Here is a 13543-nt window from a genome sequence, read left to right as displayed (position 1 = left end):
GGTAGCTTTACTTTGCGGTCAATCGCTACTGCGAAGATATCCTCCAAAATCATGTCCAAAACTCGAAAACGGAAAGATTGCGTTAAGTTACAAAGAGCAGAAGGTGGGAACACTCACCGCTGTTGTGTCATAAAAAATCTAATGATCAATTTTGACGTTTAAAGCGTTTAGATCGATCAGTTGTTTACATCACTCAACACAAGCAGAACTGCATTACTGCAGCAGAAGACACATCGTCCACATTCAGAAGCACATCTCTGTATAGTGACTGGTCTTATGATTTAAACAGGCAAATGTTCAGCATTCAAACTACAGGTGAAGAATAGTCAAACCAGATGTTTCCCCCGTTATGTCGATATCAGCTAGTCAAGTACACACCTACACAGCATGTTAACAAACCGTGAAAAAAAGCCACAAAAAATGAATGATTGCTGGTAACGGTTTCTATACATTAGTATTTACGAAGGGTATGTTGTGACTTACCTTCAAAATTACAGCGGTCCCTCGCTATAACGCGGTTCACCTTTCACCTCGCTGTTTCGGATTTTTTAGTGCAAGTTTGCTTTTTTTTACGTCACATTGTGTCCTGCGTCCTGATCGCTGCAGACGATCTCCTCCGTGACGTCTCTCCTGTACAGTACAGAATCGCTGCATCGATCGCTAGCAGTGTGACTCTGAAGTGCAGTACTGTATGTCCACGAAACGTTTTGCACCGTCAAAAAATAAAATTGGCTACTTGATTTCACCTATCGCTGGTTATTTTTAGAACATAACACCCGCGATAAACGAGGGACAGCTGAGAAATATAACATTTGAATCCCTTTTCTCTTTTGCTCTGAGGCGCGGGGAAAAATATCGACAAGTCGATGAACATCATTTACAGATATATTGGGGTATGGCAGGGAGTTCAGCACTTAACCAACTACAAACCTGGCAATACCACGTTGACTGAGGGTAACGCGGAGCTTGCAGAGGAGCTGAACCACTTCTTCGCACGCTTTGAGGTGAAGGGACCAGAGGCAGCAGCAGCAAAAACATCGGACAGCAGCAGCCCAAGCCTCATAGTGCAGGAATATGAGGTGAGGCGCACACTGAGGGGGGGGGGGGGGGGGGGGGGGGGGGGGGGGGGGGGGGGGGGGGGGGGGGGGGGGGGGGGGGGGGGGGGGGGGGGGGGGGGGTGGGGGGGGGGCGGGGGGGGGGGGGGGGGGGGGGGGGGGGGGGGGGGGGGGGGGGGGGGGGGCACACTGGGCAGTGAACCCCAGGAAGGCCACCGGACCAGATGGGGTAACCGCAAAGGTCCTAAAAGAGTGTGCAGACCAGCTGGCTGGGGTCTTCACTAAGATCTTCAACACTTCACTGTCCCAGTCCTGCATCCCGCCGTGCCTAAAGTCAGCCACAATTGTCCCACTGCCAAAACGTACTAACATTAGCAGCCTCAACGACTACCGACCAGTTGCTCTAACACCTGTTATAATGAAGTGCTTTGAGAAACTGGTCCGACGTCACATCATGTCCTGCCTGCCACCCACACTCGACCCGCTCCAGTTTGCATACAGAGCTAACAGATCAACTGAAGATGCCATTGCTACAACGCTCCACACCACCATCTCTCACCTGGAAGTGCAGGGCCGTTACGCCAGGCTGCTCTTTGTTGACTTTAGCTCTGCTTTCAATACGATACTCCCGGACAGACTAATAGATAAACTGCTGGAAATTGGACTTCCTTCCACCACCTGCCGCTGGATCAGAGACTTCCTCTCAGACCGTGTACAGAGAGTTAGAGTGGGGCCTCATCTTTCCTCAGCCCTCAGCCTCAACACCGGCTCTCCACAAGGCTGTGTACTGAGTCCCCTACTGTACACTCTGTACACACATGACTGTGTTAGTTCCCACCCAGACAACACAGTCATCAAGTTTGCAGATGATACCACTGTGGTGGGGCTCATCTCAGGGGGAGATGAGACTGCATACAGAGCTGAAGTTCAGAGGCTGTCAGATTGGTGTGCAGATAACAACCTGGACCTCAATACCACCAAAACAAAAGAACTGGTAGTTGACTTCAGAAGGAGGAAGTCCGAGCTGCAGCCTGTCAGCATCAACGGGGAGTGCGTGGAAAGGGTCTCCAGTTTCAAGTTTCTGGGTGTGCACATAGACACAGACCTCCAATGGAGCTCTAACACCTCTGCGGTCTTAAAGAAGGCCCAACAGCGTCTCCACTTTCTGAGAATCCTCAGAAAAATGGACCTGAAGAAGGAGCTGCTGACCGTCTTCTACCGCTGCTCCATTGAAAGTGTGCTGACATATTGCATCGGTGTGTGGTTCTCCAGCTGCACCACAGCACACAGAAAGGCACTCCAGAGGGTCATCAACATGGCCCAAAAAATCATTGGACATCCTCTTCCCTCCCTGAAGGACCTGTACAGCACTCGCTGTCTCAAGAGGGCACGCAGCATCCTACGGGACTGCACACACCCAGGACACCGGGTGTTTAAGCTGCTGCCGTCTGGCAGGAGGTTCAGGCTGCTGAGGTCCCGAACAAATAGACTCAAGGACAGCTTTTACAACAGGGCAATAGCCCTGATCAATGTAAATAGTTGACCTGACTGGATACCTCCCTGGACTTTTTAGGGGGAGGTAACAATGTTTAAAACGATAACAATAATATTTATATTTATAACAAGGTGCAATAATAATTAATGTGCAATAATAACAGTGTGCAATACACATACACTTATTCTTCTTTTTTATACTAAGTTAATATACTGTGTTGTGTTGTTTGTTACGTTGTGATGTGTCATATCGTGTCGTGTTGTGTTATATGTAGTGCCGACGTAGGACAGTTTTTCCAATTTCATTGTACTACTGTACTATGTATGACTGTGCAATGACAATAAAGAGTTATCTTATCTTATCTTAATGCCCAAGACATCTATAGAAATGTAAATCGCCGCTTGATTCATTCATTTGCTTAACTTGTTTTGGACCGTAAACCAGGCGCGAATAGGGCACCGGAAACAAAGCTCCCCACAGGAGTTTCCGCACATTTCAAAAACTGCCAAAGAGTTAAAACACCAAACAGCTGAAAAAGCAGGTAAATGGATTCCGATCAAAGATGCAAACACAAAGCACGACCCAGCTGCACATACACGGACACGCAGTCAGTGCTGAAAGCCGACAACTCAAAGATCCTGAAGCTGCAGGTTTTGTCACTCGGACCAAAATTTGCTGAACCAGCAGCAAAAGAAGATCAAAACTACGCTTCCCATTTGAAAAACATTGTCATGAATTCTCTCTTACTTTTGCCGTTTTGCATCCATCACGGTTAAAAATCACACTTCCTGCACAGTGCTCTCTCGCTCAGTGTACTTCAAGACCAGTTTGCCATCAAAAATCTGTTTTCTGTATTATTTGTTCACTTATTATGCACCAGTCTGTGTTCACTGCTGTTTTTTTTTTAAATGATGGATATGACTTTGTGGGGATAGGTTAATTGACAAATCTAAATTGCCCATAGGTGTGAATGCGGGAGTGAATGTGAGTGCGAATGGTTGTCTGTCCCTGTGTGTTGGCCCTGTGACAGACTGGCAACCTGTCCAGGGTGTACCCCGCCTCTCGCCCTATGATAGCTGGGATAGGCTCCAGCACCCCCCGCGACCCTGAAAAGGATAAGCGGAAGCGAATGGATGGGTGGATATGTACTGATAAACGATTTGAATTATAATATTTCTGACTGAGTCAAAATTGAATTCCACTTGAAGATCGAATTGAATCAGGACCTTGTGAATCAGAATTGAATCGGTTATAGACATCAAGTGACCCAGCCCTAATAGTACCTGCTGGTCTGGTTATCATTGGTGCCATCGGTCAGGTACAGTAGTAAACGTCTCTCCAGGTAGGACTCTATGTTCTCCCCTTCGTGGTAGTCGCCATGTCCGTTGAGCAGATCTGTCACTTCCGTGCTCAGCAGAACTGCTTCAAAGTCCCCTTCCATAAGGGACTCCAGCAGAGGGCCTGCCTCTGGAAGACAATATGTTTGGAGAAGTGAAGTTTACCGTTTGGTTTCTGTAACTAAAATAATGCTGTGTACTGCAGTTAAGGAAATTTGGATCAAGTACATGAATGACGATCCCAATATTGCCAGGAAATATCATACATTGCTTTAATACGGCATGTTGTGAATAAGAACAGACTTTTGTTTACTGCCAAAAGAAAATAACATGTTTAGTGTCGCTGCTTCTTAGTCTAGAAAAGACTCATTTGCACTCTTACGGAAAACTCTCATACCCCAAGGACCAAAGAACATTATACCAACACAGTATTGACCATCTCATAACAATTACATTGTTTCAATGTTTACAAAAAAAAAGCCTAGTGACTGGTGCAATCATAGACAGGCAAAAAAGGAGTGTGTGTGTGTGTGTGTGTGTGTGCGCGCGTGCGCGCTAGAACAAGTCTTTAGCAGTAATTGCAGTTCTAGAGTTTCAGATGTCTGTAAAACATCTGAACTGCCATCTTCGGGTCTTTCCATCAGTGTTCTGTGGCGCTGAGTCCGTGTTTTGACGGAGTCCGTTGCAAACTTCTGCTGAAGAAGCTCCATTGTGGTTCTGGTAATTTGCTATGTGGTGTTGAACTCTAAACCATCACGCCAGCCTTTGGTAACTGGTTAGACCTGAAAGATCAATGCCTTGGACACTCACTGCTCAAAAGGATATTCCAACGGATAAGAGGGTTTTTTTAGGCCAGTACTGATATTAATACTTGCAGTTGTCAAGCTGTCAGATGATGTCAAACACTGTTTGACTTCTTTTGCAGCAAACAAAGAAACAGGTAACACCTTTTATGCAATGGCAATTTTATTTATGGGTTGCATTTCATGACACAAATTCACAAATTCACTGTACTTAACATAAATGACAGAAACAAAACTATGTAGATCTGCTATACCCAAATGCAAAAAACAAAAAAACAATTGCTACAAAGAAAGTGTAGTTTAAGTTTGTGTGTAAAGCTGAATCGATTGGTCTGATTTTTTGTTTTTAAATCCTGTCTGGTCTGGCAGCTTTTGCAATCAGAACTGTGATCTGACTGCACTGTGGCACCAAACACATTTTGCTCTCTATAATGAGTCTTTTCTTTAAACCCCTTAAAAGAACAAGAAAGCTTTGCTTTGCAAAATCTAGCTGTATAACAATGTAAACAGGGACAAAGTTTGATTTTGAAACAATGACCAAGCCCAAGTTGGCATCAGTGGTGCTAATGCACTTATTTCCACTGTAGCCGTATTCTGCTATAAACAATCCCCTACCTATACTGCATACAGTGTGTATTTACCTTGCTCATGCTCCAAAACCACCGTACACTTGTGAGATAAAGAGGACATGCTGAAAAGGCTGATACCGAGATGATGAGAAATGTCGATTTATTGAAAGACACAGGGCAGCTGCTGGGCCACCGCTTGCCAACAAGAAATAATTGTGTTGCCCGAGTGCTCCGTTCAACATCTCCCCGTCTTTCATTAGCTTTTTATTTGAGCGGGGAGACTGGCTTGGCTCATTAGCATTGATTACTTTGTGTTACCCTGGTGGAGGGAATAGAGGGGAGGAAGTAGATTGTGCTCTGAGCTGCATAACAAAGCCTGGCCAAGTTGAGAAACAGACAAGATTGTCTCCATCACAAACCAGGTGTGGACAACAAATAACCTAAACACTAATAACAGATGTGTCATGTCAGAGAACCTGTGCCAGCTTCACTGCTCTCTACAACCATTTTTCTTTCTTTTCTTTTTTTAAATAAATAAATAAAATATCTCTATATCCAAAAGAGGTTTGCTTAGTTGATTTCCAGACAGCTGTTAGAAACAATAAGACGATGCATCCCCCTTACCAATGACACGCATCCTTGAATCCAAACACCATAGTTTTGTCAAAGATGGAAAACTATTTTCATGTAGGAGTGTGAGCCTATCCCACATGCCCACATCCACAGGTCAGTCACATGGTCGCTCAACTGTCCCCTTGGCTTTAATAAATGCTTGCAGTGTGACTGGTGCTGTAAAAGAGGTGTGGAGATTTTCATCTGACTGCCGATCTAATGAAACCCAGGGGCTGCCATAGTAGCGCAGTGAGGTGTGAGGGAGAAGACGGGAGGAGGAAGTCTCTGGCTTTATGAGGGGAAAATGAAAGCCTGAGGTATGGCCACATGTTTAATGACATTTCAACTACTCTTCAGGTCTACTGTTGAAATGGCAGCAATTATGGAAAACAAGGTAGGGGCCCTCAAATTAGTCCATAATTCATAAACGTTCAGGCATTGAGCTGCAGTTAATAAGGAAATGGTGAACAGAATTTGCAAAAGCGTACAGGGCTGAGAAGCAATATAGATTCAAGATGAAAGATCAGGAATAGCTCACATGGGAACCCCAATTTCTCTGTGAAAAACTAAAAAATGCACACAGTCACGGGCTGCTTGTCTTTCTTGAAGCAGGGCTGTCCATACAGCTTCGATAATCTGCATAAAAGCTCAATCAGCTGCATTAGCCTGGCTTTAATTCTGAGTGTTATGTTCTACGATCATTTACACCCTACACCACCTCTGATACAACACACTTTTGGGAAATAATGCAGAAGAAGATGTCAGTTCATCATAAATCTTGCCACAACACTTCCATGGTAATAGGTCGAGGGGATATAAGAACAATGGTTTATGAAATATTACCTGCCAAGAAAGTCAAACAATCTCATTTGGCTCGACACAAGCGGTGTCAAATTAACTTACTCCTATAAATTCTCACATAAAAAACAATCTAATGTTTCAGATGAAACCAAGATTGACTTGTACCAGAGTGGTGAAAAGTATGGAGTAGCTACACAAGTTTGGAAAAGGGAAGGGAGAGCTTATAATTTGTCATCTGGCAAAGTTATTGCATGGACATGTATGTCTGCCAATGGAGCCAGGCCAGTAGTGTTTCTTGCTGATACGACTGTTGAAGTACAAAGGGCTATGCTCTCTAATGAGATTTAGCCAACTGCTGCAAAACTGATGGGATGCCACCTCACAGTGCAGATAGATAATGAACCAGAACATATTGCAAAAGCAACCCTAGAGTTTCTCAGGGCAAAGAAATGGGATATTCTTCACTGGCCAAGTCAGTTAGCTAATCTCAGAAACTAAAGACTGCAGCCGTCTTTAGTTTCTGCCTGCTAGAGCTATCCAAATCTTGCAGTAAATTATTTTTCAAATGATGTTATTTTGTCCAATTAATTTTATCCCCCTGTGAATGGAGGACGATGCATAAAACTGTTATAAATACAATACTTTGGCTTAACCCCTTGAATTAAAGATGAAAGCCTATACATATATGGTTTCATTTCAAATTCACTGTATTAGTATTAAGCATTCTTTTGTTGAACTGTGATTTACATGGTTTTGCAACTGAATAATTGCCAATAGGTCTTGTTTATTCATCCAAACCAATAAATGACACCAAACATGAGCCAACAGAATAGCCAATTTCACATTGGCAAGTTTTTCTTAAGTTAGCAGAGTTGATTTTTTCATTTTTAGTTGTGCTGCACATGCATTTTCCTTACTACGGAGAAATACGCAGGGTTTCCAGCAGTATATGATTTACTGCCAAGAAGCATTGTTACAACAAAGACATAATTAACCAAACACAAATTTCCTTACTTTTTGTGCTAAGTTTATAAAGAAATCAGGGGTGGCTCAAGATTTATGCACAGTATTGTAGCTTGCAAACTATTTGGCAAACATCTTAAACTGTTAGATGAACATGTTAGCTAAATGTAGCTGCTATGTTCATTTCTTCTTATAGTTCTCTCTTTCTCTTATAGTACAAATAATAACACTACGGTCGGACATGCGACTGTTTTACGCTTCGGTTTGTTAGCAACAACGACGTTAAAACCATCGTGTGGCTCCGCCGTCCACTTGTTTATTTTCCGCATCAACCTTTCACAATAAAGCTCAACAACCTGTTGAGACTTTCCAAAATAAACTGAAATGATATACATTATTCTCAAACATAAAATTTCAGAATATGCATCAAAAAATTACCTCAAATGAAAACATGAAGTAACTACAAACGGCACTTACACTAAACATAACTGATAATGTAGTTGTTGAATAAAAGTATGCAGTTTCAATTTAAAGTATCAAAGAGTGGCAGTTAAACTTAGGTAAGAGTACAAAAAACTGTTACCTGAATACCTGTACAATAAAACAGTGGATCGGGTAAACAGAAAGACCTCTCGATCTGATACGAATAACAAGTTTTTAAGAACAAATTTTTAACAAGTCCATCTGTACAAGTACGTACATCAAATGAAGCACATCAAATAAAAAAAAAGAGAGAGAGCAGTGCCTGCGGTTTTTTGCACCAAATTAATTACATCTTCAAATGTGATTCATCACATGAAACCATCGACAGACTTTTCTTACCAACAGCATGAACACATCTCGCAATGACAGTGCAGGAAGGAAACTGTTTTTTTGTATTCATACCTGGATAACATATAAAGATCATGACAAACAAATTTGTGGCACTGATGCAGTTTTTCAGCTACATTTACTGATTTTCCATCTATGTTTTTTTGTGTGAAAAAACCCAAAATAAACTGCATATGTAAGCAAGCAGATGCAGTGGTGTACAGAGGACTTTTCATTCTTTGTACTGTAGAGCACCTTAGATGCAGCAAACTACAAAAACTCTAGAGCCAGCTATGAAGAAAAGGTGTCTGATGACGTTAAATGGAGAGAGAAAAAGTATCTCTTTCAAGGACAAAACAGAAACCAGTATGACTGTTTCGGGATCTTGCAAAAGATCACAGCACTTAACCATGCCACTCAACCAACAAAGCCCATAAGAAGACAGTGTGGATGTCAGAGAGATGGACGATGCCTGCACACATCCTGGCACATAGAGCACCTCAGCAGAGCGCATCGAACCATTTACAGCCCGAGAACAACAGTGGTGTCACTCACTGTGAGCTGTGTCCAATTTAAAGACGTATCCGTTTCATTTTCAACATAGAAAACGTGTCACACCGAAATCAAATGAGGTACAGGTCATTAAGTACTTACCTGGCTACAGTGGGACCCTGTAATAAAGAGCCATCTCTCGTTTCCTTCATTGTTTTAGGCTACTTTATTCTACAGCCTCCCAGTATAACAGAGCATCTGGGGTAAAGTCTGACTATTGCTATGCAGTCCAAAGCTAATGCTTTCATAAATATTTCAATCTGGCCATTTTATTTATTTCAACAGAAAAAAAAATGACTATCATGTACCTTTAAACTGACAGTGAAAGGCTCTTTCATTCTTATAAGAAATTGTCTTCCAAGAACTGGATAATAGATTTACAGCTAGTTGCTGAATATTGTGCTTTAAGACTGCAATTTTCGTCCCTACCTTAAGTTTCTTTCATATCTCCACTGACAAATCACTCCAGTTTAATTAAATGCTAATGCACTGTCAATTACTGCGGCAGAAATAAGACGTGGTCTAGGAACAAACCGTACTGAAGTCACACTAGAGACGGGTTATCCAGCAGGAATCTCGCAGTCTGGCCATTTAAAGCCTGCTGGTAACAAAGAGAGCCCCAGTTAAACAGACAGCACTGTTTAATACAGGATGTCTACCATTGGGGCTTTCTGGCAGTTGTGGATTAGTTTCAGGGTTCTAAACGCAGCTGACAGATGCGGCTCGAGTCGACTGGACAAAGGTGTATGGAAAGAAGACGTCATGCTAGACTCTAATGATAAAAACTACCAGGAAAAAAAGAAACAACCACGCTAGCTTTAGTTCATAGCTTTTCAACATAACCATCTAGTTTCCGTCCAGCTACGTCTCCGGTGAACATTGGGACAACTGGGCGAACTAAAGCTAACGTTAGCTAATGTTTAATTTCTTTTAAATCGACTTCATCATTTACTGAAAATCAATCCCAGTATAAGATTAACGCCGAATAGCATAGTTACATACCACATTTTAAATCGCTTTACAATATTACAAGAGCGCCAATAAAAGCTTAACCGCTTGGGGGGCCCCAACAAGGGCATGCAAAAAGTTTTTTACTGCCAAAAAAAAAATTTTTTAAAAAAACCCGGATTTTGGTGTTGGCATCCAAAAACCAGAAAAGCCGGGCTGGGAAAATTTGGACCCAAAACCCCGGTTTTTTTTTTTTTTTACCGTAGGATTTCGGTCCTCAAGTAACTTAAAGAAGTCCAGACGCTTTTCTTTGCAAGCTCCTTTGACTACGATGACCTGGATGACTGAGAACCTTCACAGACATATCAGACTGATTCCAGACAGATATTCACAAGAAGAAGGAAAAAAAAAAAGTCCTGATCTCATATTCAGTCACAAAAGAAATATTGCAAATTTTGAAAATCATATCTGTCATGTGACTTGAATTATATTAAAATTTAATATACCGCTCATTTTTAATTGATGTTTGCTGCAGGGATTGCATTTGCTTCATTCCACTTTGAAAAGATTCAACAAAATAAGCAATTTGCCCAAACCTTTGTGTGCAGTTGTTTTACTGCTCAAACTCCTTATTTAGCTTCCTATTCGTACAGGTTTTGGGCCCCACTATAGCCGAAAGATTCTAGGTTTTAAAGGGTTTATACATGAAGTACTGCACTTTTTTGGTCAACACATCCATTCCATTTGTAAGAACATTTGTATCCTTAGAGATGTGCTTTCAGCTGCTTCACAGTATCGTACTATATTTCTTACTATTTCTGTGCAATGAAAACTAGCACCACAAATTCTCTCATCATGTTTATTCATATTTAAAGTAAAGCTAAGATATACTTGCAGAAATAATTACATAAATAAAAATCCCAAGGTGCAATTTCATGTATTATTTTAAATAATCAGACAAATGAATTCCTAAATTACTAAAACAAAATAAAACATTTACCAAGTGAAAATTGTTTAGTTGAGGTGCCTCTGATGACAGTGGCACATCATCAAGATACATGACATCAAATGGCATGGTGTTCTTTCTTCAGTTACAGATATTCTGTACTTAAGTGGAAGTACAAATACTAATATTAAGTTAAAATACTCTAACTTCTTTACTCAAGTAAAAAATTACAGGCTCTGAAATGCACTCAAAGTATGAAAGTAGGATCTCTTTGGAGGACGCCTCTATTTTTGTGTAAAGCTAACTGAACCTTTTACTATATTAACATAATAAAATAATATCAGTATATGCGACTACAACTTTAGTCTAACTTTTTAAAAATTCTAATTATACTAAGCTTGCCTCCGAAGAAAAAGAGGAAAATAAACATCTATTTTCTGTTGCCTACGTTGTAGAGGGTAACTGCCTCAAACGGGTGGGATTCAGCACGTGGGGAACACTAAACTGGTTGTAATGGCTCAGTGTGAGGAAAAGAATCATAACCCCGAACCCCAGTAGATTTTCTTAGTGTACAGGCTGTGATCAACTGACCTGTTGCTCTTTGTCGATGTACACAGCTTAATTCAACCAGATGTCAGCAGATGTTTCAGAAGTTGTCCTGGTCAATGGTCCTAATCTAATAATCATCATTAGAGGTCCAAATGAATCTCTGCAACACTTGATGTAACCTTACTCTCACCATGAAACCAAAGCCACTGTGTACCAATGTACTGTAAATCCATCACAGTGCAGCAAACTAAGCTGTTGATCCTGCACTAACCTGCAGAGAATTTTCATGCAGCTATTAAATAACAGTTAGCCTACCTCGGTCTGATTTGCAGCACGTTTTACTATATGAAAAAAAAATCCCATAATGTCACATGTAATTTAAAAACATAAGGACCTACACACTGAACACTCCTTACCTTTAAATCTGGATATGGTAAAACTCTTCGTTGGATGTTGGCTTAATTTTGTGTTGACATGATTCCATACTGCTTTAATAAATTTGAGGTGTGGACTGCTGGTGTTGCATTGTGTTTTTCTACAGCATTGACAGCGTTTGGCATTACTTTCATGCTGAAGAATGGAGCCCTCGTTAATCAAATGCTTTCCTTTTGATGGATCAAAACCCGACAGTACTTTTTAACATTCATAATTTCATTAATGTTGACAAGATCTCCAACATCACCGGCTGAAATGGAGCCTCAAAACATGACAGAACCTCCGGTGTTTTACAGATGGCTGCAGACACTCACTGCTGGATCTCTCTCTGAACATATTGTCAATGGACTGAACCAAAATTCTTACATTTGGATTCATCACTCCATAACACCCGTTGCCCCTGATTTTCAGTCCAGATCACATGTAATTGGGAGGATAAATGGCCTGTTCTCCAATGGTCCACCTAGAGTGACTCTCATAAGTGAACAAAAGACATAAGTGAACAGTACACTTGCCTGGCACCCATTATAACTATTTTTTCCCAGTAACACTACTACTACTGATAAAAATAATAAGTTTAATATTTTTTGCATGTGAGAGTGTCAATTCGTGATTATTCATATCAAAGATAAATTACTGTACAAAAACAGTTTCATGTGAACTGGGCACTGATGACAGGGCATTTTAACAGTGTTCAGGCTGACACTACTCAGGCTCTGAACATGGCAGCACACGAACACATCCCAAGCACCAGATCCACAGAGGCAGGAGTCTACCATAGCCAACAGATGTGCAGACGGTGCCCTGGAGACTGCTCAACACATAGTAGCAGCATGTAAGAACCAAGCTGGGCCCATATACAGAGTGCCACAACAGAGTACAGGAAATGTATGTATGTACGTAAATGGTAAATGGACTGGTTCTTAAATAGCACTTTACACAACTTCCTCCATTGGCACAAGCATTTTTTTCTATGCTTGAGTGCTTTCCATTTTTTATTCACACTCCAATTGATGCATTTGGGAGCAACTTGGGGTTACCCAAGAATATTTGACATGTAGACTAGTACCCGGGGATTGTACCACCAACCTTGCAATTAGTAGATGACCTGTATATAACGTGGCTGTAGCGTAGGACGTAGGTCCTACGCTACAGCCACGTTATATACATACATATATACAAACTTTCTTTTTTTCTCCCAGGGATTTTTTCATCACTTTGTACTGTCATTAAAAACAGCATTAACGTGCAACAGTGGAGGTCAGGAAGAGAAAACTGCTTACAGAATTGCTAATAAAGTAAATCAGAAACCACAGTGATGGTGATTCTACCATACAGCCATACCTGAACAATATGACTTTAATGTAAGAACCAGCAGAAGAAAACTTTATGGTCTGATGCATTTTTGGTCCTAGAGTTACTGAGCTGAAACAGAAATTTATGCTTCTCAACATATCAGTGATGGATATGTTCGATAAAACAGCAGCAAATTTTGGAAACATACTTTGTAAGATCTGGAATACTGAAGATGGAGGAGAATAATGATCTTAAACAATAGGTTTCACCTTGATCCTCACATCGTTCAAACGAAACATCACTGAATATCTGTGGAAAGACCTTAGAAGTACAGGCACACAAGGAGCTCCAATTTCTTATCAGCCAGTGCTA

General features: G+C 41.3%; 1 protein-coding gene across 1 annotated transcript in view; it reads right to left on the bottom strand.

Annotated features, from left to right (window-relative positions):
* The window catches only part of LOC121812747 (tetratricopeptide repeat protein 27-like), a 37573-nt gene extending 29579 nt beyond the window's left edge, over window positions 1-7994 (bottom strand). Inside the window, exon 1 of the mRNA XM_042215632.1 lies at window positions 3834-7994. Coding sequence (XP_042071566.1) covers window positions 3834-3991 — 158 coding nt within the window. The 5' untranslated portion in view covers window positions 3992-7994. The remainder of the gene's footprint in view (window positions 1-3833) is intronic.
* Window positions 7995-13543: the final 5549 nt, after the last annotated feature.

Source organism: Haplochromis burtoni, unplaced genomic scaffold (genome assembly GCF_018398535.1).
Source record: "Haplochromis burtoni strain Fernald_Lab_line unplaced genomic scaffold, NCSU_Asbu1 Contig_778, whole genome shotgun sequence".
NCBI classification, from domain to species: Eukaryota; Metazoa; Chordata; class Actinopteri; order Cichliformes; family Cichlidae; genus Haplochromis; species Haplochromis burtoni.
The sequence above is the reverse complement of the archived record's forward strand: the minus strand, read 5'-3'. Positions and strand labels throughout refer to the sequence as shown.